This window comes from Arabidopsis thaliana (assembly GCF_000001735.4).
Source record: "Arabidopsis thaliana chromosome 1 sequence".
NCBI lineage: Eukaryota > Viridiplantae > Streptophyta > Magnoliopsida > Brassicales > Brassicaceae > Arabidopsis > Arabidopsis thaliana.
Genome location: NC_003070.9, coordinates 13,531,336 through 13,558,824, shown reverse-complemented (window position 1 = coordinate 13,558,824; position 27,489 = coordinate 13,531,336). Strand labels below are relative to the sequence as shown.

The 27,489-nt window shown below is 37.8% G+C and overlaps 2 protein-coding genes across 5 annotated transcripts; both read right to left on the bottom strand.

Moving 5' to 3' along the window:
* Positions 1-224: 224 nt before the first annotated feature.
* Positions 225-12,860, bottom strand: ACC2 (acetyl-CoA carboxylase 2). 3 transcript variants are annotated; one of them, NM_103314.5, is made up of 32 exons: positions 12,514-12,853; positions 11,928-12,310; positions 11,643-11,849; positions 11,401-11,562; positions 11,231-11,323; positions 11,050-11,145; positions 8,364-8,537; positions 8,189-8,282; positions 7,917-8,104; positions 7,783-7,833; positions 7,660-7,699; positions 7,449-7,573; positions 7,251-7,367; positions 7,101-7,175; positions 6,967-7,023; positions 6,737-6,841; positions 6,540-6,626; positions 6,251-6,442; positions 5,977-6,165; positions 5,785-5,895; positions 5,596-5,685; positions 5,333-5,509; positions 5,166-5,243; positions 4,960-5,082; positions 4,616-4,885; positions 4,182-4,510; positions 3,849-4,086; positions 3,410-3,762; positions 3,112-3,325; positions 2,848-3,024; positions 611-2,761; positions 225-542 (listed from the first exon to the last, which is right to left on the bottom strand). In NM_103314.5, exons 1-32 carry the CDS (start codon positions 12,776-12,778, stop codon positions 486-488), a joined length of 7,068 nt encoding a protein of 2,355 aa, NP_174850.4. In that variant the 5' UTR covers positions 12,779-12,853; the 3' UTR covers positions 225-485. The 3 variants fall into 3 exon arrangements, with proteins under 3 accessions (NP_174850.4, NP_001320794.1, NP_001117417.1); NM_001333177.1 differs by lacking the exons at positions 225-542; positions 611-2,761; positions 2,848-3,024; ... (21 more) ...; positions 8,189-8,282; positions 8,364-8,537 and adding an exon at positions 10,609-10,961 and having other exon boundaries at positions 12,514-12,860; NM_001123945.1 differs by lacking the exons at positions 225-542; positions 611-2,761; positions 2,848-3,024; ... (21 more) ...; positions 8,189-8,282; positions 8,364-8,537 and having other exon boundaries at positions 10,609-11,145; positions 12,514-12,860.
* A 1,949-nt stretch (positions 12,861-14,809) lies between these two features.
* On the bottom strand, positions 14,810-25,657 carry ACC1 (acetyl-CoA carboxylase 1). 2 transcript variants are annotated; one of them, NM_001198214.2, is made up of 32 exons: positions 25,266-25,657; positions 24,288-24,658; positions 23,930-24,136; positions 23,682-23,843; positions 23,508-23,600; positions 23,279-23,374; positions 22,925-23,098; positions 22,738-22,831; positions 22,455-22,642; positions 22,322-22,372; positions 22,208-22,247; positions 21,995-22,119; positions 21,802-21,918; positions 21,652-21,726; positions 21,519-21,575; positions 21,297-21,401; positions 21,099-21,185; positions 20,810-21,001; positions 20,547-20,735; positions 20,357-20,467; positions 20,168-20,257; positions 19,909-20,085; positions 19,741-19,818; positions 19,543-19,665; positions 19,200-19,469; positions 18,765-19,096; positions 18,448-18,685; positions 18,015-18,367; positions 17,721-17,934; positions 17,449-17,625; positions 15,211-17,361; positions 14,810-15,108 (listed from the first exon to the last, which is right to left on the bottom strand). In NM_001198214.2, exons 2-32 carry the CDS (start codon positions 24,627-24,629, stop codon positions 15,052-15,054), a joined length of 6,765 nt encoding a protein of 2,254 aa, NP_001185143.1. In that variant the 5' UTR covers positions 24,630-24,658; positions 25,266-25,657; the 3' UTR covers positions 14,810-15,051. The 2 variants fall into 2 exon arrangements, with proteins under 2 accessions (NP_001185143.1, NP_174849.2); NM_103313.4 differs by having other exon boundaries at positions 14,817-15,108; positions 24,927-25,289.
* Between the last annotated feature and the right edge of the window lie 1,832 nt (positions 25,658-27,489).

Here is a 27,489-nt window from a genome sequence, read left to right as displayed (position 1 = left end):
CACTACTATTACCGTCTGTAGTGTTCCAAGTGCTCTCTTATGTGGTTTGAGATTATTAAAAGTTTCAAAATGCAAAATATGTAATCGAGTAGAATGTGTTGGGCTAAACAAGTGTTTGGCATTCCATGTATGGTTCTTTTAAATGATACATAAAGTTACACTTTGAGAAAAGAGAAAAAAAAAATTTAATTGTGTCTAAATTCAAAACTCCTATTTTATGTGTTATGATCTTGTCACAAGCTTTTAAGTTCCTTTACTAGAATCTTGACATCAACCACCAAAAGTTTCCCATAGTAGAAGCAACAACGATATATATTCTGCAAGTTATCTCTGTCCCACTTTTGCAACATTGGGCTGTCGAATGAATTTTTACGAACTAAATTGTGCGCGCTAACAAATACAAGGAAGCCGTTCAAATCTAATGCTACAAGCAACTCCAAAACACCATCTTTATTGGAACAGAAGCTAAACCTCATATAGATATATCAACCCAACACCTTCCGAATCGCGTCCACCAGCTCTTCTCTTCTTGAAAGATCCACCTGCATCACACATAATTCATTTAGGGGGCCTCCAAAAGCTCAGTTTTCTCTAGTGTTTGAGTTCATACCTTGTTTAGAAGATTAGCAAGTCCTTGTGGCAGAGCCTGCAGATCTGACGAATTCCCAATCTCTGCAAGTTGATTCAGCAGTTTCTGTGTTCTCAACTCGCTCAGCTTCTGCTCGTAGTTACTAACATTGTCTTTCCATGTAAAGAACAGTTGGTCGTCCGTCCAAGCTTCTTCTTTCCCCTTTGCAATCTCGGATTTGCGGAACCAGTCCTGAATCAAACCCATAGCAGATTTATATGATAAGATGTCTCCAGAAGCTTTTCTTATGTTCCTCACTAGAGAGCTCTCTGCGATTCTCCGATAGAGCTTTTTATAGAAGAATGACCGCGAGCCGCTCCATTCCACAACACTTTTGATCACACCTTTTGCAGCCATTCTCATGGAAGTGTCATGGAGTTCAGCAAATTTGGTAGCGATTTGGGTATAAACTGGTAAAAGTTGCTTCTCTCGGGTTTTAATCTGTTTCTGGAGAAGCTCGATGTTTGCATATGCCTTGTTTCGCTTGGCATCTTGGATATTTGCTTTCAGATTGATTAGCGTCTGGTCCAACCTTCCCATGCACTCTAACAGCTCTTTCCTTCTAAATTTTATCTCTATCATCCCTTCAGGCTCAAGCACATTTCCACGAGCGGTTTCATCAGCGTACATTTCAATATAATCCGAATTTATCTGGCTATCAACAACCACCCATGCTCCACCTCGCAGTTCTCCCATCATTGGGATGTACACAAACACTGGCTGCCGATATGTTCTCAGATTTTCTACTATAGCTGAACCCGCCTGAAGTATTCCTTCAAAAAGATCTCTTTGCCCACCTGAAAAACCTCTCCAGTTTGCTATGATAAACAAAGGAAGCTGTTCCCGGTTGAAATCCATGAGCGCTTGAGCTGTCTTGGCTGCTGAATCAGGAAACCAGACTTGCCCTGCTTGCGGAACCACTCTTTCATGAGAGTCAAGCTGTCCAGGATCTGCTGGGATGACATGCATTACAGTCTGTGTCTCGACAGCAACAACTCCAATGGGTATTCCCCCAAGCTTAGCTCTACCAGTCACTACCGTCCTTGCCCAGCCTTCAAGAGTCTCAACAAAGCTATTTTTATCAAAGATACCACCAAGCCATTTACCAGTATTATCGTTAATCCCAGCTATAGCAGCTCGTGGGTCACAAGAGTTCTCTGGGATATACTCCACAGTTCTCTCCGGTGGATCTAAAGGAGCAAGAACAGGAAGAGGACCACCCACATACGCAGGAATGTAGCTCAGCCAGTTGAGAATTGCTGATACACCTTCGAGATCATCTGAGACTGTAAGATGAACAACACCATTTGTCCCCATGATTTTTGGGCCACCAAGTTGCATGTGAGAGCTATAGACCTCACGTCCAAGCAGCTTGTTGAGTGTAGAAAAGCCGGTCAAGATGATCGGTTGGTCTAGTCTCTGTATGCACCTCATGCCCAGTCGGGCAAGGTAAGCACCAATTCCGACCGATCTTCCACTAACAAAGGTTAAAGTAAAAGTTTCATTGTACGCCCTTGAGTAAGCACCCGCTATTGCCCCACTTCCTGTTAAATTCTCAACTCCAAGACCATCTTCTTTACCAACAATTGTATCAATCACCCACCTTGTTTCGCCACTAGGGAGCTTCACTTCGTGCGCAATGACAGATGATCCAATCCTTGCATAGTCTTCAGAGCTTAGGTATATATACTGAAAATCATTACCGGGGGAAACTTCATCCGACCATCCAACTTTGAAGCATGCTTTTACTTCTTCAGCTACACCGAGTCGGGCACCAGAATTTGCTGCCAAGTAAATCAAGGGAAGCTTTTTGGTACAAGCGAGTTCAGTCACAGCAAGGAAAAATGCGTCCTCTCTAGGACCAAAAGAACCAGCTTTGAATGTGACATCATTGGCGACAATGAGAAGTTTCCGTCCCATAGGAAACTCAGGAGTCGACATCTCTAAGATCCAGGCCACCATTCCAATGTCGTTGAGACCAGCTGGTCGTTCAACCGGAATAAGAGATGTACCCAAAGAACCTTCTGTATTGGAGAATACAAGCTCTTTGACGTTGATGAGTCTATTCTTGCATGGTTTCCTAACTCCCGAGTGTTGTGATGCCCAATTCAGCTCCAATGCTGTCTCAAATGCCTGAAGAGACAGGAAATAACATAAGGTGGGTTGGAAACAGCCAAAAGAATAAACTAAGTGTGAAACTTCAGAATTCAGTTACTAACCAAGGGGAAGTCATAGCAATAAGTAGTGTTACTCCTCCTTGCGGCTAAACGTTTCCTGTCCAGATTATTAAGTGGTTTATATTGACCATTGATCAGAGTTCCATGCAAAGGTCCCTTCTTAGTTATTGAGTGGTAGATTAAACTGTTTCTCCCAGTAGCTTCCACTTCTCGGTATATCTGAAACATGAATCACAGAGAGTCAAGGTTTGGAGAAGTGTACCTATGTATGTTACCAACAACAAACTATTTGTAAGCTGAATTTACATGGACAGTGCAGGTACGGCCAGTCACGTTTGCAACCACGACCCTCCAAGCGCCATTTGCCAGTCCCGAGGACACCAACCACAGTCGCACTTCCCATTCGCAAACACCCAATGCATGCATTCTCACTCCAACAGACCTATGTATTTCCTGTGTTGCTTCTTCTAAGATCGTCTCAACTGTAGTTTCTTCATCCTCCGCATTCACTTCAAATCTCCTGAGAGAAACATTTTGAACATTGTTACTATAAAGTTCTAACACATCGCAAATGATAACTTTTAAAAGACAGAGCCATAAAAACCTGGGGTAAGGCACAAGATCATCTATCTGCTGCTCACGTAGTATGCATAGGAACATATGTGCGTGGTCTGGTTTCATGGCAGCATTATGTGCATTCAGTTCCAGTTCCTCCATTGCATTCATCAAAGACCTCAGAATGCATTTCGATGTAAACGCCATGGAGAGCACTGTTTGGCTAAGTTGGTAGTCCTGCCCTTGCTGCAACAGAAACCCATCATTCATTGTAGTTTGTCGAACAAGAGATCTAAGGAACATTCTTTTGATTGGCACTGGCCTGTCTGTAACACTATACATATGCCATTGACGGTCTCGTGAAGGCGAATACTGTATATTTGAGTACCCTTTAAGCTTATCCTGCATCAGACATACAATATACGATCATTAAAATAAATGCGAGATGCTGTAAAACAAGAATTAACATTTCATCATCATGGTCATACCAACTCAAGGTATACAGATAGAGGAGGTTCAACATGTCGCAGCAACGGCTCTTCTACATAATACTGTTTCTCCATCAACCAATGAAAAGAATGTCTCATTGGTGTTCGTCCTTCATCTCGCTGAATTATACAACTGATCACACCGACACCTGCAGAACAGAGAGTCAAACTCACTTCTTCCTCTTTAAGAATTTTGGCCAGCTTGTTTACTCTTTCCTGAGTTTGGTCCTCGTCCCCACTGAGACAACCAAACCAAAAAAAAAAACAGATTAGGTTAGACACTACAAGACCTAAGCTGGTGTAAACAGTCATGATGTGTTGACTGTCAAGTACCTGTCCTGAAGCAGACTCATCTGATTGTTGATGCCCACAACAGCAATGTGCATCATATTACCAGATAAAGGAGCTCGGGCATATTCACAGTGGCTATGGTTTGTTTCTCTCAATGATGCATTTATTATACTCGGCAGAAACTGCAGCGATTTGATTATAACCATAGTCCCCCGTTTTCTCTTACTACTCTTCGCAACAATTCCTTTTTCAGATATCTCGTGATCGTCTGGGCCAGTGTTTTTTCTTTCGAAATGTTCTAGGAACTCCCAAGAAGCAATGACACCAGACTGGTGCCACTGCATCCTCACACTTTCTTTAACGACATAGGGCTAATGACATGAGACAAGTTAAAATGGAGTCAAAACAAATTCTGTCTAATCAAGTGCACTCCAAAACGAATTTTAAATATAAGGTTAGGAAGAATGATCTCTTACCTGGTATAATCTGTGAATATAAGTCTCAACAACCCGTCTTTGAAGTGTGTGATCGCTATGGTCAAATAATCCCACGAGAGCGTCTTCAACAGCTAAAGATGAGCTCACAAGATTTTCCATCGTTTCACTAATGGCACTCTTCCTCTTGGGAGTATCCATATTTTCTCCAGCCTCTGTAAACATTTCTAATTCTGAAAGGCTTCTAGCAATATTTGAACGAAGTTCGCTTCGTTTGGTCTGTTCGAGCAATTGACTCGCCTTGAGCGCCAACTACACGAACATATCAATCATCAGCTGACGAATGTCAACAAAAGTATCATAAAACATAAAGGAACCAAACGCACCTGAGAGTAATTAGTATGATTAAGTGCTGAGAATCGAATAAGTTTTTCTCTGTATGCAGCAGGATTAGGATAAACAAGCTGCTCCATAAGTCGAAGAACCAGTTTGTTTTTGTGTATTATGCCCTGAGAAGAAGAAAAGATGAGCATACCAGTTCAATAACATAGTGAGACAAGAGAAACCTGGTGTGCGAAGGATAATCACAAACCTGGTGTGAAAGCACGATATCGACAATCTTTAATCGATCCTTCTTGTATTGCTGACGCATGCGTTCTATAACATCAGCCTTTTCAAGATAAGAAAATGCATATTAAGACTCCTCACACATAACTATTAATCACAAACCCGTTTGATAACAATTGAACCATATATTACCAGCATGTTATCATTGAATAATTCTTCAACTGATAGGTATTCTTCAAAGAGGGAATGAACAATAAGACGGGCATGACTTTCTCTACCACCTTCATAAGACTTCACAAGGCTCATCAACGGTTCAATGAGCCTTTCAAGGGAACCTCTCTCTTTCTCATCACAAGAAGATAGATGAGCCTGTTGCAAAAAATGGACCGAAAAGAAAGTATTTTAGAGTAGAATACAGAACAGTAGGTCTAGAATAAGAAGCAGTAGCTAATCACCTCAAGGATGCCTTTTAAGAGTTTGGCAGGGAAATCTGGGGTCAGGGAGGTTTTGGAGATAATCTCAAATTCCTTGTATTTCAATTCTAGCTGATAAAGAATTATAAACAAAAAGCATTAAAAGACTAGAAACTCAAAACAAGATCACAGTAAAGGAAAACGGATTACGAATAGTATCTAAGTGTTTACCATGTTCCTGAGATCTTTAGGTAGTCGTGTCGCCAGAACTGCAAAGCACTCTTGCCACTGAAGAAATGGGAGTTCAGGGCTATCAAGGCAATTAAGCAAGTCTTGAAGAACCTGCAAAACATATGAGCAATCTCAGAATCAAATTATTTAATAGAAAAGTTGAATCACATAGGAAAACCAAATAGCGTTTACCTCATCTACTTTATGATCATAGCCAGCAAGAATCATACGTGCAGCATTTAAAGTTGCAGCACATCTCTGATGAACTTTACCGGAGATTGCCGTTGGAAGCCCTAATCGTGGGAAACTTCCACGGAAGGGTTTGGCCTTTCTTACAGCAGAAGGATCATCAAGATCAAGCTTGGCTATGAGTTCACCAGCCTGTCAAGAAAATATCGGATGGGTTAATCAATTTCTACAAAACTGTAAGAAACAAATTTTCTTTAGCAATGAATTGGTTCTTCACCTGCATGGCTTGTCCTTCAGACAACTTGAAATGGATAACTCCTGACGCAGGTGAAATAAGTGGCATGCACATCTTCATGACTTCAACTTCTGCATACGGCGTATCAGTATCAATACTGCTGTTGTCTGAAACCAGGTACCTTAGCAACTTGCATGGTGTCTCAGCCATCAACTTCGAAGGATCATGATCATTCTGAACAAGCCAAAATTGACAGATAACTTATTGCTAAAAATGACTTCAGAGAAACGTGAAGTATTACGGTAAAATAGAAAAACCGTTCAGTTGAAACCTGTAGTAAGCAAGTTCTTCCGTCAATGAGAAGACGGGTTCCTGTCGCTTCTTCCTTTGCATATATCACATGGCTTTTACCATCCAACTGCAATGACAGTGAACCAAAAATGGAAGTGAGCTTCTTAAAAGGAAGTTACTATGCATGACACATGTATGTCTCTGTCTTGTAGTATAGAATAAAGTTATAAAACTTGCCTGCATCAATAGACCTCCATCACGTAGAGTGTGTATTTCTGCTACAACTTCTGAGTTGCTCATTCTTAGCCTGTAGGTTCCTGATCCACCCCGGACTACATCAATCTAGACACAGGTATGTTCAATTAGTGAGCCTCGGGTACAACATCTTCAGTGCAGAGATAATATGGTAAAGGGAAAAAAAAATAAAAAAAATGAAGAGAAGTAAACTTTTGACAGGAGACGCATACCGTATATTTACTTCCTTCAATATTCAGTGACACTTGAGAATGCACAAGAGATATATGCTGCAAGTTAAGAGAGAGAAAAGTAAGCTACAAGAACATTACAAGAAAGACAAAAGAGAGCGCTGATATTGGAGTACCTTTGGGGGAATTTGCCCCTTTTCTAGATAGCCAACGTAATCCGAAACTACAGCAGAACTGGTCGTAGATGCTTTCTGGACAAAGACAACATCTAGTCACCAGATAAAAACTTTTCAAGACAAACAGAGCTCTGAGAAAGAGGGTCTTACATAAAGAGCCCCACCGACTACAGAGAGATACCATGGAGGTCTCTCTGCTCTGACCCGCATAGCAATCCTACTGTCCAACCAACCAGTGTGTATTTTGTTTTCCCGGTAATCAGAAGCCTGGTTTATCAACGAAATGATCTTGTCAGGGTACATTACAGTCACAGTATAACTTTTGTATGTAGGAAGAAGGAAACATACATGTAGAAGGTCGATCGTGTAGTCAACGTTAGTCCTAATATCTCCACGGATTTGAATTTCTTTCAGCGCAAGAACCATATTTGCTATCGCCACGGATCTGGATTCCCCAAATGCAAAAACATGTCCTGAAAAAAAGATTAAAGGACGTTTCAATTTGTATACGCTCAAGAAAAGAACTGTCCTAGCATCCCAAATTTTTCATTTAACTTACCAAACTGTGAATCTGAGAACTCGTGGATGCCTCCACCAGACTATATAAATAAAAGTAAAGTCAGAAAACTTAAGACATACCAAAACACGTAATATAGCAAAGCATCTCGTAGATATAAACTACCTTGACAGAGAAGTACGACCACATATTTGGCTTGCTCTTAAAACTCAATTCCTGTTGCAAGTTCATACAAGTGTCACCCCCGCACAGTTATCATAGACTTTAAAATTTTGCATTCCACAGATATATCACATTACCTGTATTTCACCGCTGGTTGGTTTAAACCCGTCATCAGGATCCTCGCTTGTCACACGTACAGCCACACAATGACCTTTTGGCCTTAAAGATTCAGCTTCATCAAAATCAAAAGGAGAGGCTACAACCGATGTTTTCCTCCAAGAATCATATCCTCCACCATGTTCCATACCGTAAAACCGTCTTATCTCTATCAAACAAAAGCGAAACAGTACATTACATAAGCATATAGCCTAGAAAAAAAAAACCACTGCCCCAGGATGCAAGACCATACCAGGGATTTGCCAGAGAGGAATTCCCATCCCAACAGCAACTTGAGCAGCAGGAAGATTAACCTCGGCGATCCACTCGGTTACAGGATGCTCAACCTGACATCGAACATTCGATTTTCAAGACCAAAATCTTTCATTCGAAAAGGAAAGGTAGCTATGGTGTGTATGGAAAGAAACCTGTAAGCGAGGGTTAAGCTCTAAGAAGTAGTACTCCCCAGTGTCCATACTATAGAGATACTCAACAGTAGCAGCTCCAACATAGTTAACACTCTTAGCTAACCTTCTAGCTGCTTGTTCAAGTTTCTTGATGGTTTCTTGCGGAGCTACGGTGATTGGACCTTCCTCTATGATCTGTGTGATTCAACAAACCATAAAAAAAAAAAAAAGCAACGCACTCATTCAATAAAATTGGACTGTAAAATTGAAACTGTATAAGTATAATTAGACAAGGTGTATTTCAATATCGAACATGGTGCGTTAGGATCGAAGCAATGGCGATAGGATTTGTGGATTGAATTGGGAAGAATGGTTCAATTGGACGCAATTGAGTTTATATTTGGGGAAATCGATGTTCTTCGTCTTCTTCGTCTCTGGTCGTTTGCTGGATTTTCCAGTGTGTCGGAAACTCAATTGTTCGTCTGCCATTGCTAATTAATATAGAAAGCTGAAACGAATTGTTCGTAGCTCTTTGTGTTCTTCGATGTAATCTCTCACTCACTTTTCTTCTCTCTTAGACAAAAAAATCAACATAGAACGTATGGGAAAATCTGGTTTTGGGGAATCGTTTTCAGGAGAAAAATAGCATTAAATTTGAACTTAAAAAAAAAGAGTTTTGCGCAAAAAAATACTTTGAAATCGCACTTGCAATTTTACTCTTCACACATCCAAAAAAATACAAAAGGTTAGAAAATTTAAAATAATACGTTACTAGATTTTAACCCGCGGGCTATAAAAAATGTAATATGCCTAATTGATTAACATTATTATATAACCTATTATTATTGTATTTTTTTAATATATAAACCATTTCTATATATTTATAAATATACATATATATATATACACATATATAATTTAGTGTACAATTACTCTATTTTAAGATTTAAAATGTGTTACGACATACATGTTTTTATTAGTATAGACAATAATATTATATTTTACAATTTGTTTTTAGAATTAAAGTTAATAATTTTATATAAATACTGTTAAAAATAATGCTGATAAAATATTAAAATAATATTTAAACGGTATTATTACTTTGGGTTGATGATATTATAAATTTGTATTAATATCGATCCAAACCCGTCCTACCATATAATTCTAGTAAATATTACTTTTTATAAGTTTAAATATTAATAATGTTTTATAAAGTTTAAATATTTCAATAATTATTTTTCAAAAATTAATTTTTTTTTTGCCTTTTAGGTAATGGCATTTTTTGTAATTCTTACTTAAACAAAATAACTCTACAAAATGTAGTTCATTTTTTAAAAAATATAGATAATGTTATAAATAAATATTTAGTTTAATCATAATTTGTGATTGATATGTACTTGGATTTTTGGACTAACTGTATTTCACTTCATTTAATAGCCTAGATTGGGTAGTTTTGTTAACATTATTTCAAACAATAATATTAACTTAATACATGTACATTTTACTAATTGAAAATATGAGATTGATTCTTTTTATTACACTGTAATGAATTATTCTAAAGAATCAAAACTAATGATCATAATGTATTATTGAAACCGATTTTTTTTACAGCAAATTAAAACCGAAAATTTTAGGAATGATTTCGTTTGATTGATATCTTAAATTATTTTTTAAAATATTAAGATTTAATGCCAATGGCATTCCTTGTAAATAAGGTTAGTATGATTAGGAAGATATCGAAGACTTAATTCTCGGGAATATTATTTTTTCAATATATTTAAGGGATTGATGAGAAGCTTGGACTGAAGTTGATTTAGAATTTAGATGTCGAAATATGTTTAAGCTAATTTTTAGGGATTGAGGTGAAGTTTATTGTTTAGATTAAATTTGATTGATAATTGATAATGTGATTGATTTTAAAAATCATGAATTTAAAGGAAAAAATAATAAATAGGAAATTAAATAATTTAATGCTAATGGCATTGAGTAGAAATTAAGTCACAACTCCATGATGAATTTCACAAAATGGCTGCAAAAATGTATATGTAGATATAGTTATTTTTGCAACTGCATATATATTGTAAACGTTTTCACGATCACATACATTTTTCTTTGAAAATTTAAAGATATAGTTGAACTCCTCATCGGCTTCGACTTGATATATTATTTATCAAAATTTTAAAATTTGACAATAACAAAAAATAGCTATATTGCGTATTATTTTAGACTTTATATGATTATTTTCCATTTTTTGGACATGAAGGATAAAGTTGCAAAATGGACGACTTTGAAAGTTTTTTTTTACAAAACCCTTAAAAAATGAGCGTAAATAATCCACAAAGGTACACCTAAGATTACTATTAATTCATAATTGTGACTATAATGCAAGTAGATGGATATGTTGTGTAGCGAATGTGCATTCACAGAGGATTGTGCACCGGAGGACTAAAAGGATGCCATTACAAAGAGAGGTTAAAGAACCGGTTGCAAATGAAGAAATCTGTTTTTTTTTTATTGACATAGATTGGTTCATCTCAGCTTGAGGACAAGCTGAATCTCACTACGGCAGTATTGTTGACCATTTGTTAGTTTTCGAAGTCTTTGGCTTATGGAGAGACTCTATAGCAAATTAGCAATAAATGGTTCTTGTTTTCGTGATTGTTGAGTAATAAAAAGAGATATGATCAATTTTAAACCAGTAACATACCTTTTGGTGTCTTCTCTGGACGCTACAATCACGGCTATGCAAAGCTGCTACGTTTCCATATTGGTCACAAAGCAACTGGGCCTCTAAATGTCGACTCTACACAATATATAAAGAACATCCCACGTATTACTAAGTTAATCAGTTATATTGAGATCAAAAGATATAGTTAAGTAGCCATTACCTGTGAAGCAACCTTCATTATAAATATCGGCGAGCCCGGGACCTCACCTTGAACTTGCTTGAATAGAGCCCTAACCTCATCATCATTATGAACCTTACCAAAATGAAAAACTACAATAAGTACACTTTGGCTTAGTGGAAAAAGTGACAGTCATATCTACAGAAGCAGACCTTCCTAATGCCTTTACCACCACCACCCCACGATGCTTTGATCATTGCTGGATAACCAACAACTTGACAACTAGCAATTGCTTCTTCTGTTGTGTAAACACAAGCTTTCTTGTATATCTCCTCGGGGACAGTTACCAAACTTCTCCCCGGAGGTATCTTAACCTGAAAAAGCAAAAACAATCATCATCACTATGAAACAGATCAACACTTCTATGCATGTAAACAAGTTCAGCTTCATTTACATGGGAACCACTCCATGGAAGAGTAGGTACATCAGCAGCTTGAGCAATCAACGACGAACCAATCTTATCCCCTAATGCTATCATTGAATCTGCAGGAGGACCAAGAAATATAATTCCTTTCTCCTTTAAAGCATCAGGTAATTCAGGGTTCTCAGATGCATGACCCCAACCAGGCCAAACTGCATCCACACGCGTGACCTCAGCCATCTGCACATATCATTTATATACATATATGAATGACGAATAACAAAACATAAGTATTTTCCAAAAAGTTGCACTAATCACCTCCACAATAAGCTGAACATTAGCATAATTGTTATTATTAGTTCCTCCCGGAACCTCAACAAACTGATCAGCAATTCTGATATGTTCCGCATTGATCCTCATGTCTTCAGGAGTTGCCATTGCCACCAACTTTACCGCTTTTTCCGAGCCAAATGTTTCGTAAGCCCATGTTCTGACACTACGTATAAACTTCACAGCTGCCATTCCATTAGTAGCAACCAGAATACTATGGATTGGCCTTTTCCCTCCAAGAGCTTTACAGAACTCATTGACCTCAGCCACATTTCTACCGGGTACTACATCACTATGATACCCGTTAACAGATCCAGCCCCGTTAACCGATCCATCCGGTAAAACTACTGTCCTTTCAGCTTCAGATACATCTGTAAAACAACCATAAGCAACCAAAATGACTTGGGAGAACATAAACAAATTGGTTAATCCCACAAACATGTTGGAACTCAATGTAAGCTAGGATTCGAAACCAGCGTTATCATAGAGATGACAGACAAATTCATGTCAAATGTATAGGAAAAAAGCGAAAAAATGCAATCATAAGTTAAGCAAAAGATAGAGAGAAAGAAACCATTTTCCAAGAAGGAGATCGGATCAGGGTTTAGGAAACAAAACAGAGGAAACTGTTGTTTGGTCCGAGACAAAACTCTTGTCGAAGAAACTCCTTTAAAGGTTCTCACTCTTGACGAAACTCCTTTGAAGGTTCTCAAACTACTTCTCAGCTTCACTGTCGACGGAAAAACTGTTGTGATCCATGGAGATATATTCGTGAGGGTAATCGGAGCAGAACCTCCATTACCAGTAGAACACGAAGAACCCAAAGCTCTCATCTCCATTTTCACAAAACTTGGTAACCAAGCCAGATAGTCTCAAGGTTAGTATAAGTATTATAAAAAAAAAACTGTCCCCGTTATTAGTGGACTAATCCCTTGATTAATTTGGGCTTTTAAAGCCAGATGATGGTTGGTCAACACTTTTAATTATCGTCATAAAAGGAAGATCTTTAAAATAATAAAATCTATTGAGAATGAATTTTGGGTGAATTAGCTAAATAACCAAATTCTGAAAAGATATTAAATAAGTAACACAAGTGAGTTGTGTAATGACAACACACTCCTTCACCCAGTTCTTTCATTCAGCATTAAGGCGCGTGAAGAAAACAGAAGCGTAGTAAATTATGCTGATGTGGCTTTTTAAGGAGGAAGAGAAGTTTGAGTTATGTGGAGAAGAGGAAAGAGAAATATGATTAAAATATGTCCATCCCTTTTAATATTGTTTACTATATTATTTTAACAATATTACTTAGTTAAAGTTAATAATACTATTAAAAAAACAGATTTTTTTGTGTATCTAATATGATTTGAATTTTAAAAATCGGATACGAATTTCTTAAAAAATGAATAGTGATACCAAATTCTATACATATCATCATAGAAAAATAAAATAATATATATTTGTTCAAACCAAAACTTTGATTCCGATGAATCCAAATAATCAATTAAATATTTTTTGATGGAAGGATACTAAATCCTAAGATAATATATAGGGAACCCAAGGATTTTAATCTAAAATAATGATCAAATCACTAACATCCTTAATCAAAACAAACAACTCATTTTAAAACGTATATAGTACAAGGTATACATAAATAATATATTCACAAAATAGAATAGTATCTCTCAAAAATCTTCCAAAATCAAAATCGATTTATTGGCTATTCCCCTTTAGAATTTCCACCATCCTAAACCCTTTATCGCTTCTAGATCTAAGAAATCCATAACATGATCGTCAATTTGCTGGTTCATAATTCTCAATTTTATTTTCCATGGATTTAAAAATTAAAATTCTCATATTAACTTTGATGGGAAAGTAAAGATTAATTTAACATAATTGGCGAAAGGATTTCACCGGATTTTACTAGTATTCTCTGGCTAACAAAGAATAAATATAGTCAGAGTATTGTTGCGCTAATGGTTGGGTTTCTAGCTAATGGTGTTGTTATAAAATAGAGTAAATCAGATTTGGGTGATCCTATCGACATTTAAGATTGACCCATATATAATTTTGACTTTTGTTCAGTTGATGGTGATGTATGTAAAGATTCGTAAGAAAGGGGAGAGAGAGATGAAAGGAGCACACTGCACAAAAGAGAAAAAAGATTTATTCACTAGGATGTCTTTTGAAGAAGAAAGAAGAAGGAGAGCGTGATGTACAAACACAGGATATATTGTCAATATTACATATATTATACATAATATCTCTTTCTATTGTTTGAAGTGTTATTTTACCAATTAAAGTATTTTTGTTGGTTATATTTGCCAATTCCCCATGAATTTTTTGATTATTGTCATTGTTAGTCTTGGGCATTCGATTATATATTCGGTTTCGGAATATATTTATTTAGTTATCAGTTTTTTCGGTTCTAAAGTTTAGTATCCATTTGGTTATTTTGAAAGTTCGGCTCGGTTTCGGTTCGGTTCCGATTCTTTTGGTTTTAAAATTTAGTATCCATTCAGTTATTTTTCTTTAAATATTTTTGGATATTTTCGGATATTTTTGAGTATTTTTACTATTTTATATATTTTCAACTAATTTTAATTATTTAATCTAGAAATAACTAATATTTTTGAAAATATATTTATATTTTGAAAATTTTTGGTTACCCAAAATATTTTGGTACGTATCTTTTCGGTTTCGGTTATAAAATTTAGTATGCATTCGGTTATTTTCCAATTTTTAGTTTGGTTCGTTTTTTTTGCTTCAGTTTCGGTTCGATACATTCGGTTCAGTTTATTTGTCGTGGCCTAATCATTGTTTACTTTCAGTTAGACTATATAATTTGTCTTGGGATTCTTAGCTTTACAGTATTTGGTTAAGCAAGATCAGTTTTATATTTAGACTATTATATTGTCTTGGTTCAGTGTATAAATATGAAGCAAGAGTGACATGTTGAATGAATTATTGCGTAATTTGTTTATACGGAAATGACAAAGCTACAACAACATTTACAACTGTGACCAACAAATATAAGGAAGATGGTCCAAATGGACACAAGCAAACTTTAAATGTCCATCTTTCTTGGATTAGAAGCTAAAGTCTTCGATATCAGTCAACCCAAGACCTTTCGAATAGCAGCCACCAGCTCTTCTCTTTTCGACGGCTCCACCTGCATCACAAATATTTACTTAGGCCTTTAAAAACCGAGCCATACAGATAAGAATACTAGAGGACCAAAACCTCTGTTTTTCTGGAGGGTTTCGTTTTATACCTTGTTTAGAAGATTAGCAAGTCCTTGTGGCAGAGCTTGCAAATCTGAGGAATTCCCAATCTCTGCAAGTTGGTTCAGTAGTTTCTGCGCTCTCAACTCGCTCAGCTTCAACTCGTAGTTACTAACATTGTCCTTCCATGTAAAGAACACTTGGTCGTCTGTCCAAGCTTCTTCTTTCCCCTTTGCAATATCAGAGTTGCAGAACCAATCCTGAATCAGACGCATTGAAGATTTATATGCTAAGTTGTCTCCAGATGCTTCTCTTACGTTTTTCACAAGAGAGCTCTCAGCGATTCTCCTATTGAGCTTTTTGTAGAAGAAGGACCGCGAGCCGCTCCATTCCACAACACTTTTGATCACTCCCTTTGCAGCCATTCTCATGGAAGTGTCATGAAGTTCTGCAAATTTGGTGGCGATTTGGATATAAACTGGTAAAAGCTGTTTCTCTCGGGCTTTAATCTGTTGCTGGAGAAGCTCGATGTTTGCATAGGCCTCGCTTTGCTTGGCATCTTGCAGTTTTGCTTTCAGACTGATTAGCTTCTGGTCCAACCTTCCCATGCACTCTAATAGCTCTTTTGTTCTAAATTTTATCTCTATTGTCCCTTCTGGCTCAAGCACATTTCCACGAGCTGTTTCATCAGCATACATTTCAACATAATCCGAATTTATCTGGCTGTCAACAACAACCCACGCTCCACCGCGCAGCTCTCCCATCATTGGGATGTACACAAACACTGGCTGACGATAGGTTCTCAGATTTTCTACTATAGTTGAACCTGCCTGAAGTATTCCTTCGAAAAGATCTCTCTGCCCACCTGAAAACCCTCTCCAGTTCGCTAGGATAAACAATGGAAGCTCTTCCCGGTTGAAATCCATAAGCGCTTGAGCAGTCTTGGCCGCTGAATCAGGAAACCAGACTTGCCCTGCTTGCGGAACCACTCTTTCATGAGAGTCAAGCTGTCCAGGATCGGCTGGGATGATCTGCATGACAGTCTGTGTCTCAACTGCAACAACTCCAACGGGTATTCCCCCGAGCTTGGCTCTACCAGTCACTACCGTCCTTGCCCAGCCTTCAAGAGTCTCAATGAAACTATTTTTATCAAAGATACCTCCAAGCCATTTACCGGTATTGTCTTTGACCCCAGCTATAGCCGCTCGTGGGTCGCAAGAGTTCTCTGGGACATACTCCACAATTCTCTCCGGTGGATCTAAAGGGGCAAGAACAGGAAGAGGACCACCCACGTAAGCAGGAATGTAGCTGAGCCAGTTGAGAATTGCTGATACGCCTTCAAGATCATCTGAGACTGTAAGATGAACAACACCATTTGTGCCCATGATTTTCGGGCCACCCAGTTGCATGTGAGAGCTATAGACCTCACGCCCAAGTAACTTGTTGAGTGTAGAGAAGCCAGTCAAGATGATCGGCTGATCAAGTCTCTGTATGCACCGCATACCTAGGCGGGCAAGATAAGCACCAATTCCAACCGTTCTTCCACTAACAAAGGTTAAAGTAAAAGTTTCATTGTATGCCTTTGAGTAAGCACCCGCTATGGCCCCACTTCCTGTTAAGTTCTCTACACCAATACCATCTTCTTTGCCAACGATCGTATCAATCACCCACCTAGTTTCCCCACTAGAGAGCTTTACTTCATGGGCAATGACAGATGATCCAATCCTTTCGTGGTCTTCAGGGCTTAGGTATATATACTGAAAACCATTCTCAGGGGAAATTTCATCCGACCATCCAACTTTGAAGCAGGCTTTGACTTCTTCAGCAACCCCAAGTCGGGCACCAGAATTTGCTGCCAAGTAAATCAAGGGAAGCTTCTTGGCACAAGCGAGTTCAGTAACAGCAAGGAAAAACGCGTCCTCTCTAGGACCAAAAGAACCAGCTTTGAAGGTGACATCATTCGCAATCACGAGAAGTTTCCGCCCCATAGGAAACTCTGGGGTCGACATATCTAGGCACCAGGCAACCATTCCAAAGTCGTTGAGACCGGGTGGTCTTTCAACCAGATCTAGAGATGTACCCGAAGAACCTTCTGGTTTTGAGAATACAAGCTCTTTAACATTGATCAGAGTATCCTTATATGGTTTCTTAACTCCTGGGTGTTGTGATGCCCACAACAGTTCCAAGGCTGTCCCAAATGCCTGAAAAGGAAAGAAATAACATAAGGGGGGTTGGAAATAGCCAAAAGAGTAAGCGTATGTGTGAATCTTATGAATTCAGTAACAAACCAACGGGAAGTCATAGCAATAAGTAGTGTTACTCCTCCTTGCTGCTAAACGTTGCCTGTCGAGATATCCCAGGGGCTTATATTGATCACTGATTGGTGTTTCATGCAAAGGTCCCTTCTTGGTTATTGAGTGGTAGATTAAACTGTTTCTTCCAGGAGTTTCAACTTCTCGGTATATCTGAAATATTAAATCACAGCAGGTAAGTCATCGAGATGTGTACTCTTACTCTCTGTATTGTTTGTACAACCAAATTTTTTGTAAGCGGAACTTACGTGGACAGTGCATGTACGGCCTGTCACGTTTGCAACCACAACCCTCCAAGCACCACATGCCAGTCCAGAGGACACCAACCACAGCCGCACTTCCCACTCGCACACGCCCAACCTATGCATTCTCACTCCAACAGATCTATGTATCTCTCGTGCTGCTTCTTCTAAGATCATTTCAACTGTAGTTTCTTCATCCTCCGCATTCACTTCAACTCTCCTGTAAGAAACACGTTGATATTATTAGGATATTGTCTGACATTACAAACAATAACTTGTCAAGGACACAGCCATAGCAACCTGGGGAAAGGCACAAGATCATCTATCTGCTGCTCACGCAATATGCAAAGAAACATATGTGCGTGATCTGGTTTCATTGCAGCATTATGGGCATTCAGTTCCAGTTCCTCCATGGCATCCATCAAAGACCTCAGAACACATTTCGACGTAAACGCCATGGAGATCAGTGTTTGGCTAAGCTGCTTATCCTGCCCTTGCTGCAATATAAATCCATCGTTCATTGTAGCCTGTCGAACAAGAGATCTCAGGAACATCCTCTTGATTGGCACTGGCTTGTCTGTAACAGTATACAGATGCCATTGACGATCTCGAGAAGGCGTATATTGTATATTTGAGTATCCTTTCAGCTTATCCTGCATCAGACAAACAGTAAATAGCCATTAAAAAGAATATGATATGCTTTAAACAAGAAATTTCATCGTCATGATCATACCAACTCAAGGTAAATGGACAGAGGAGGTTCAAGATGACGCAGCAACGGCTCTTCTACATAATACTGTTTCTCCAACGACCAATGGAAAGAATGTCTCATGGGTGTTCGTCCTTCATCTCGCTGAATTATACAGCTGATTACACCAACACCGGCAGAACAGAGGCTTGAACTCACTTCTTCCTCTTTAAGAATTTTGGCCAACTTGTTTACTCTTTCCTGAGCTTGGTCTTCATCCCCACTGAGATAAACAAACCAGAAATGATAACAGATTAGCTAGACACTATATCACCAAAGCTAGTTTATACTGTGTCAAGTACCTGTCCTGAAGCAGACTCATCTGGTTGTTGATGCCCACAATAGCAATGTGCATCATATTGCCAGATAAAGGAGCTCCGGCAGTTTCATAGTCGTTGTGCTTTGTTTCTCTCAATGCTGCACTTATTATACTTGGAAGAAACTGCAAAGATTTGATTATAACCATAGCCCCCCATTTTCTCTTACTACGCTTCTCAACCAATCCTTTTTCAGATGTGTCGGGATCGTCTAAGCCAATGTTTTTTCTTTCCATATGCTCCTCTAGGAACTCCCAGGAAGCAAGAAGACCAGAACGGTGCCACTGCATCCTCACGCTATCTTTAACGACGTAGGGCTGATGACAAGAGTCGGGTTAAAATGAAGTCAAAATTTTCTGTAATCAATTGCAGTACAAAAAGAATTTTGAACAATAAGGGTGCGGAAGAATGAACTCGAACCTGGTATAATCTGCGAATATAAGTCTCAACAACCCGTCTTTGAAGTGTGTGATCGCTATGGTCAAATAGTCCCACGAGAGCGTCTTCAACAGCTAAAGATGCGCTTACAAGATCTTCTATTCTTTCATTAATGGCACTTTTCCTCTTGGGAGTATCCATATTTTCTCCGTCCTCTGTAAACATTTCTAACTCTGAAAGGCTTCTAGCAATGTTTGAACGAAGCTCACTTAGTTTGGTCTGTTCAAGTAATTGACTCGCCTTGAGCGCCAACTACACACACAAACTGATCATTAGTTGAGAGTGTAGACAAAAATATTATAAAACATAAAGCAACCAAACGCACCTCAGAGTAGTTAGTATGGTTAAGTGTTGAGAATCGAATAAGTTTATCTCTGTAAGCAGCAGGATTAGGGTAAACAAGCTGCTCCATGAGCCGGAGAACGAGTTTGTTTTTGTTTTTTATGCCCTGAAAAGAAGAACCAATTCAGTGACATAGTCATGACGGAAAGAAAAACCTGGTCTGAGAAAGATGATCACAGACCTGGTGTGAGAGCACTATATCCACAATTTTCAACAGATCTTTCTTGTATAGCTGACGCATGCGTTCTATAACATCAGCCTATTCAAGAAAAATAAAATGATTATTTAGACGCCTCAGACATCGCTAGTAACCAAAAATCTGTTAATTAGCTATTGAGCCATATAATACCAGCATGTTATCATTGAATAATTCTTCTACTGATAGATATTCTTCAAAGAGAGAATGAACAATAACACGGGCATGACTTTCTCTACCACCTTCATAAGATTTTGCAAGGCTCATCAATGGTTCAATGAGCCTTTCAAGGGCACCTCTCTCTTTCTCATCACAAGAAGATAAATGTGCCTGTTGCAAGAAGTAGACAGAAAAAATTCAGAGAGTAAGAAACAGGATGGTAATTCTAATGGAAGAAATAATAGTCAATTACCTCAAGAATGCCTTTTAAAAGTTTGGCAGGGAAATCGGTGGTCAAAGAGTTTCTGGAAATACTCTCAAATTCCCTATACTTTGATTCTAGCTGATAAAGAGTTTTATTTAGATATGATTAAAAGTCTTGAACTCAAAACAAATATCAATATATAAGAAACCGGATTATGAATACTACACAGGTGTTTACCATGTTCCTGAGATTTTTAGGTAGTCGTGTCGCCAGAACTGCAAAGCACTCTTGCCACTGAAGAAATGGGAGTTCAGGGCTATCAAGGCAATTAAGTAAGTCTTGAACAACCTGCAACGTATGAGCTATCTCATAGTCAAATAATCTAGTAGAAAAGTTGGATCAAATAGGAAAAACAAACAGTGTTTACCTCATCTACTTTATGCTCATAGCCAGCAAGAATCATGCGTGCAGCATTTAATGTTGCGGCACATCTCTGATGAACTCTACCGGATATTGCAGTTGGAAGCCCTAATCTTGGGAAACTTCCATGGAAGGGTTCGGCCTTTCTTACAGCAGAAGGATCATCAAGATCAAGATTGGCTATAAGTTCACCAGCCTGTGAAAAAAATAATGGATGGGTTAATCAATTTAAACAGAACTGTAGGCTTTTTGTTTAGCAATGAAGTGAACCTGCATGGCTTGTCCTTCAGACATTTTAAAATGGATAACTCCTGAAGCAGGTGAAAGAAGTGGCATGCACATCTTCATGACCTCAACTTCGGCATAAGGCGTATCAGCGTCAATATTGCTGTTGTCGGAAATCAAATACCTCATCAACTTGCACGGTGTCTCAGCCATTAACTTTGATGGATCGTGGTCATTCTGAATAAGCCAAAATTGACAGACAGCTTAAAAGCTAAAGATGACTTCAGAGAAACGTGAAGTAAAATGGTAAACACACAAAAAAATTAGCAGAAACCTGTAGCAAACAAGTTCTTCCATCAATGAGAAGACGAGTTCCTGCAGCTTCTTCCTCTGCATATATCACATGGCTTTTGCCATCCAACTGCAATGACAGTGAAAACAAGAAAAGGAAGTGAGATTCTCCAGAAGTTTTTTTCTGCGCGACACATGTATGTCCTTGTCTTGTAATATAGAACAAAGGCAGAAAACTTGCCTGCATCAACAGACCTCCATCACGTAGAGTGTGTATTTCTGCTACCACTTCTGACTTGTTCATTCTTAGCCTGTAGGTTCCTGATCCACCCCGGACTACATCAATCTAGAACAGTTATGTTCATGTTAGTAAGCCTGGTAACAATATCTTCAGCGCAAAAATAATATGGCAGAGGAAAATACGAAATTGCAGAGACGTAAAATTTTGATAGTAGGCGAATACCGTATATTTACTTCCTTCAATATTCAGAGACACTTGAGAATGTACAAGAGATATATGCTGCAAGTTAAGAGAGAAAAAGTAAGCTACAAGAACATTACTAGAAAGGCAAAAGAGATCCCTGGTATTGGATTACCTTTGGAGGGATTTGCCCCTTCTCCAGATAACCAACGTAATCTGAAACCACAGCAGCACTGGTCGCTGATGCTTTCTGGACAGATAGAACATTTCGTCACCAGATAGAAACTTTTCAAGACAAATAAATCTCTGAGAAAGAGGTTCTTACATAGAGAGCTCCGCCGACAACAGAGAGATACCATGGAGGCCTCTCAGCTCTGACCCGCATAGCAATCCTACTATCCAACCAACCAGTGTGAATTTTGTTATCACGGTAATCAGAAGCCTGGTTGACAATTGAAATGATCTTGTCAGGGTATTGCATACACAGAGTGTAAGTTTGTGTGCAAGAAGAAACGTACATGTAAAAGGTCGATCGTGTAGTCAACGTTAGTCCTAATTTCTCCACGGATCTGAATTTCTTTTAGCCCAAGAACCATATTCGCTATCGCCAGGGCTCTGGATTCCCCAAATGCAAAAACATGTCCTGAATGGAAGATTAAAGAAAGTTTCAATTTTTGTAAACTCAAGAAAAGAACCTAGCAGCCCAAATACATTTATTTCATTCAACTTACCAAACTGGGAATCCGAGAACTCGTGGATGCCTCCACCAGACTGTAAAAAAGTAGTCGTAAAATTTAAAACATTGTGAAACACTTATATAGCAGAGTCTCTATAGATATAATTACCTTGACAGAGAAGTACGCCCACACATTTGGCTTGCTCTTAAAACTCAACTCCTGTTGCAAGTTCATACAAGTGTTACCCACAGAGTTCTCAGTGAATGAACTTTCACTTTGCATTCCACAGATATCACATTACCTGAACTCTACCGCTGGTTGGTTTGAACCCGTCATCAGGATCCTCACTTGTCACACGTACAGCCACACAATGACCTTTTGGCCTTATAGATTGAGCTTTATCAAAATCAAAAGGGAAGGCTACAACAGATGTTTTTCGCCAAGAATCATAACCTCCACCATGTTCTATTCCATAGAACCGTCTTATCTCTACGAAATTAAAGAGAAACAGACAGTACATTATTCGTGTGCATGGATAAAGAAGAGGAACCGCTGCCTGTAAGAAATAAGGACGTAGATTATACCAGGGATTTGCCAGAGAGGAATTCCCATCCCCACAGCAACTTGGGCAGCAGGAAGATTTATCTCGGCAATCCACTCAGTGACAGGATGCTCAACCTGACCTCAAACATCAAGTTAAACAAGTCATTCAATTTTCAAGTCCGGACCTTCAATATATTTCAACGCAAAAAGCTGCAGTATGAAACCAACCTGTAAGCGAGGGTTAAGCTCTAAGAAGTAGTACTCCCCAGTGTCCATACTGTAGAGATACTCAACAGTAGCAGCTCCAACATAGTTAACACTCTTAGCCAACCTTCTAGCTGCTTGTTCAAGTTTCTTGACAGTTTCTGGCGGAGCCACAGTAATTGGACCCTCCTCTATGATCTACGATACAAACGATAAAGTAAGAGCTCATGCAATAATTTGCAATCGCTAAAAGGGACTATAACTCAGTTGGAGAACAAAAATTGATGTATATAACTATATAAGAATAAATGGACAGAATGTTTTTCTATATAACCACTAACCAGACAATTAAAAATCCAGAATCAACCACTAACAAACCTTTTGATGTCTTCTCTGGACGCTACAATCACGGCTATGCAGAGCTGAAACATTTCCATGCTTGTCACAGAGCAGCTGGACCTCTAGATGCCGACTCTATACAAAAAAAAAATTAGAAAAAATGAAATGTAAAGAAAAGCAATGCATTACTACTTTAAATTCTCTAGTAAAGTAACCAGATAAGAACTCAGCTAAGCTTCGATCAAGAGATATAGTTAAGCAGCCATACCTGTGACGCAACCTTCATTATGAATATTGGTGAGCCTGGGACCTCACCCTGAACTTGCTTGAATAGAGCCCTAACCTCATCATCATTATGAACCTATAAATTTAAAACCAGAATAAGTACTTATATAGTAATCGGCTTAGTCCACAATCAAAAGGCATATCTACAGAAGCTGACCTTCCTGATTCCTTTACCACCACCACCCCACGATGCTTTGATCATTGCTGGGTAACCGACAACTTGACAGCTAGCAATCGCTTCTTCAGTTGTGTAGACACATGCTTGCCGGTAGATCTCCTCTGGGATGGTTACCAAGTTGCTATTAGGAGGTATTTTAACCTGAAAACATAGGAATTCAGTATATAAAAATGAAAATATATACCTCTGGTACACAAGCTAAGCTTAACAAGAGTAAATTTACTTACATGGGAACCACTCCATGGCAGAGTGGGTACATCAGCAGCTTGTGCAATCAACGAAGAACCAATCTTATCTCCCAGTGCTGCCATTGAAGATGCTGGAGGACCAAGAAATATGATTCCTTTTGCATCTAGGGCATCAGGTAATTCGGGGTTTTCAGATGCATGACCCCAACCAGGCCAAACTGCATCCACGCGTGTTACTTCAGCCATCTGCACACAGGTTGTAGACAAAGATGTTCAGATGAATGAAAAATAACTCCAAAGACCAAAACTTCATTGCTGAAATTGAGCTTAATACATGTGTTCTGTACAGTAAAACACGATAATTCAGATAATAGTAGTTCCCAAAAGTTGGATTCACCTCCACAATCAGCTGAACGTTAGCATAATTGTTATTGTTGGTTCCTCCGGGAACCTCAACAAACTGATCAGCGATTCTGATATGCTCCGCATTGATCCGCATGTCTTCAGGGGTTGCCATCCCCACCAACAATATGGCTTTTTCCGTACCAAATGTTTCATAAGCCCATGTTCTGACACTACGTATAAACTTCACAGCCGCCATTCCATTGTTAGCTATCAAAATACTATGGATCGGCCTTTTCCCTCTAAGTGCTTTACAGAACTCATCCACTTGAGACACCGTCTCATAATTTATACCAGGTCCTACAGCACTATGATTCCCGTTAACCGAGCCAGCCATTGTCACTGCCCTTTAAGCTTCAGATATATCTACAAAACAGCCATAAACACATACTGAATCACTTTACAAAGAAACTGATGCTATCTACCAAAATGACTTGAAAGAACATAACAGGAATATTAAAACAATTCCTAATCTGGTTGCTTAATCTAACAAACAAAGATGCTTCAGATTACAAGGTGGAATTAACAAAGATGACAGCAATGCTTTTGCGTAATCACATGAAGAAAAAAAGAGTATAGAAAAAGCAAAACGCAATCATAAGCAAAGATCTTGCAAGTAAGAAAGCATCATTACCCAATAATAATGAGTTCCTTTAGAAATCTGAGAGATCTCAGAACTAATGATTATAAACTCCCCAAACCCACTAAAATTCTACAATATTGAAGTCGAAAACTCAACAAAACCCAACTTCAACAACAAGTTAAAATCACAAAAACAAGTGCAAAATTCTCATTGCTAAACCATAAAAATCAAAACTTTAAAACACCCAAATAACAAAAACTCAACAAAACCCAACTCCAACAACAAGTAAAAAATCACAAAAACAAGTCCAAATTCCGATTGCTAAACCATAAAAATCAAAACTTTAAAACACCCAAATAACAAAATCAGCAAAAGCAGAAAACTTTAAACCTTGTAAGGAAGCAGAGATACAAATTGGCTTAAAGAGGCATCAGAGAAGGCCAGAATTGTGGGTGTTTAGCTAAAGAATAACAGAGAGGAGGACATGGAAGAGAATGAGGGAGAGAGAAAGGGTTTTAAGAGAGGGAAGAGAGAAGAGGGTAGGTTGGAGTTAGAAGAGGAGAAGGAAAGTGGGGTCAGAAGAGTTAATAATGGGAGATGATGAAGAGAGGAAGAAGATGAAGGAGAAGAAGAGAAGAGAGAGCACGTGGTCTCTGCCTCCGCCACACTCCACACCTCCATTGTTTTTTTTCGATCCCTTTTTGTTAGGAGGCGCCGTACTTGTTCCTCAGCTACCTCATTTCATCCCCCCACTCTTGTTTTTTCCGCTATATTATTTCCCAATGCTTCTCATTGTAGTATTATACAAAGTTTTATTTCAAGTTTTATTTCCAGTTTTAGAACCAAGTTTTTTTATTTACCAAAACAAAAAAAAAATTGAATACTGTAGAAATTTTATATGGAATTTGTGATTTTTTATAGACATCAAAACAATTTTTATTTCAGAGAGAAGATCTAGAGAATATGACAAGATTTAATCGATAAAACTTCGGTTTTTCGGTCATTTTCGAAGATTTCAATAATTTTTGCCAGTTTATTTTGCAGAAAAAAATATTTTTTATGTTGGCATATATAGTTTACAGAGATATATTATGTTATCAATTGTTTTTTGAATTTAGTTGCTAAATTTAGATGGATAATCTTCTAACCCGAACAAATCTATTGCATAGTATTATTATACAAAGTTTTATTTCAAGTTTTGGAAAAAAAAAAATTTTAACCAAACCAAAAATATATGATTACAGGAAATTTTATATGGAATTTGTGATTTTTTATAGACATCAGAATAATTTTTAATTTCAGAGAAAATCTAGAGAATATGATTAGATTTAATCGATAAAACTTAGGTTTTTCGGTTATCTCCGGAGATTTCAATATTTTTTGCCAGTTTAGTTTTTGGCATATATAATTTACCAATAGTTTCTTGAATTTAATTGCCAAATTTAAGTGGATAATCTTCAAACCCAAACAAATCTTTTGCATAGTTTTTCTAGGTTATATTTAAATTAATATATACCATTCTTAATGCTTTATATAAGATACATTTAACTTGTTGGAAACTTTTTTCTCAATATATTCGCAGGCCAAATCAAGAAATATTATTCCTTTACCATCTTTAGATTTATGTTCTCTTTAGCTAACTTCAATTTATGGTTATATACTTATGTTTTGTTCTTGTGTATATTTAAGACTATTAGAAAGTATCAAGAAAATGCTGATTTGAGTTTATTTCATAATTTTCTTATTTAAAAGTTTACTACATTTAGTTTACTACATAACTATCTCTTTTACATTTGTATCCGAACAAAGCAAATGATAGCAAAACATAGATTTGTGCCGAATAAAAGAAGAATGGTATAAATTTGTTAAGCAATGAAAGATATCTATTTTAAAATAGTATTAGGTAAGCCATGAAGAAGACAATAAATTTCTACCGTCTGTGTTAAATGAACTTCAAATACGTCACAAGAGGCCATAGCAAATGGATCGCATTGTATGAGATTTATTATTTCGTTTATTTGGTCGGTCTGTTTCCGTTTTAAAGAAAATATTTATTATTGTCTTAGGAATGTGTAATATAATAGATTAAAGCCAAGAGGAATTGTATTTGTGTACGTTGAGTCGTTGACACAAGGTTGGGTGGTTTAGGTTACCAACATTTTATTTTCCTCTTGCTTGTAAATTATGTGTTTCAAATGTTTTAATGTTTTGTTTCTCATTTAGTAGAACGTATATTGGACCAAGATCTAGATTAGTGTTGCACCCAAGTTCAAGTTAGTCATGTAAAATCAATTCATAGATTTTTACCAATTCTTCATCTATCTACCTCATACGCATGAGGTGGTCATCTCACAATAATATGCATGGCCATGTTAAGCTAAGGATAATAAAAACTTTTACCACATTCTAGACTATATCGTATATGTTAGTGTCTCAGATATGCTTTTACTTTATTTATCACGACTATAATTCATAAAAGCATATTGTATTGCAAACCATTCATATTTATAAAATCATTTATATGTTTCACCAAAAATCATTAATATACAGAAATCATCATTCATCACAACTCTTTGTCGATGGTTTTATATAAGAGGTATAATTTCATATGTAT

Excerpts from the sequence above, each read along its gene's own strand:
- ACC2 (NM_103314.5), bottom strand. The coding sequence starts at position 12,778 with ATGGAGATGAGAGCTTTGGGTTCTTCGTGTTCTACTGGTAATGGAGGT. Across the intron at positions 5,896-5,976 it reads ATGATCATAAAGTAGATGAG|GTTCTTCAAGACTTGCTTAA; the intron begins GTAAACGCTATT and ends TATGTTTTGCAG. Across the intron at positions 3,326-3,409 it reads GATCTTGTGCCTTACCCCAG|GAGATTTGAAGTGAATGCGG; the intron begins GTTTTTATGGCT and ends TGTTTCTCTCAG.
- ACC1 (NM_001198214.2), bottom strand. The coding sequence starts at position 24,629 with ATGGCTGGCTCGGTTAACGGGAATCATAGTGCTGTAGGACCTGGTATA. Across the intron at positions 21,186-21,296 it reads ATGGAGGTCTGTTGATGCAG|TTGGATGGCAAAAGCCATGT; the intron begins GCAAGTTTTCTG and ends CTGTCATTGCAG. Across the intron at positions 19,470-19,542 it reads ACCATACTAACTACTCTGAG|TTGGCGCTCAAGGCGAGTCA; the intron begins GTGCGTTTGGTT and ends TTGTGTGTGTAG.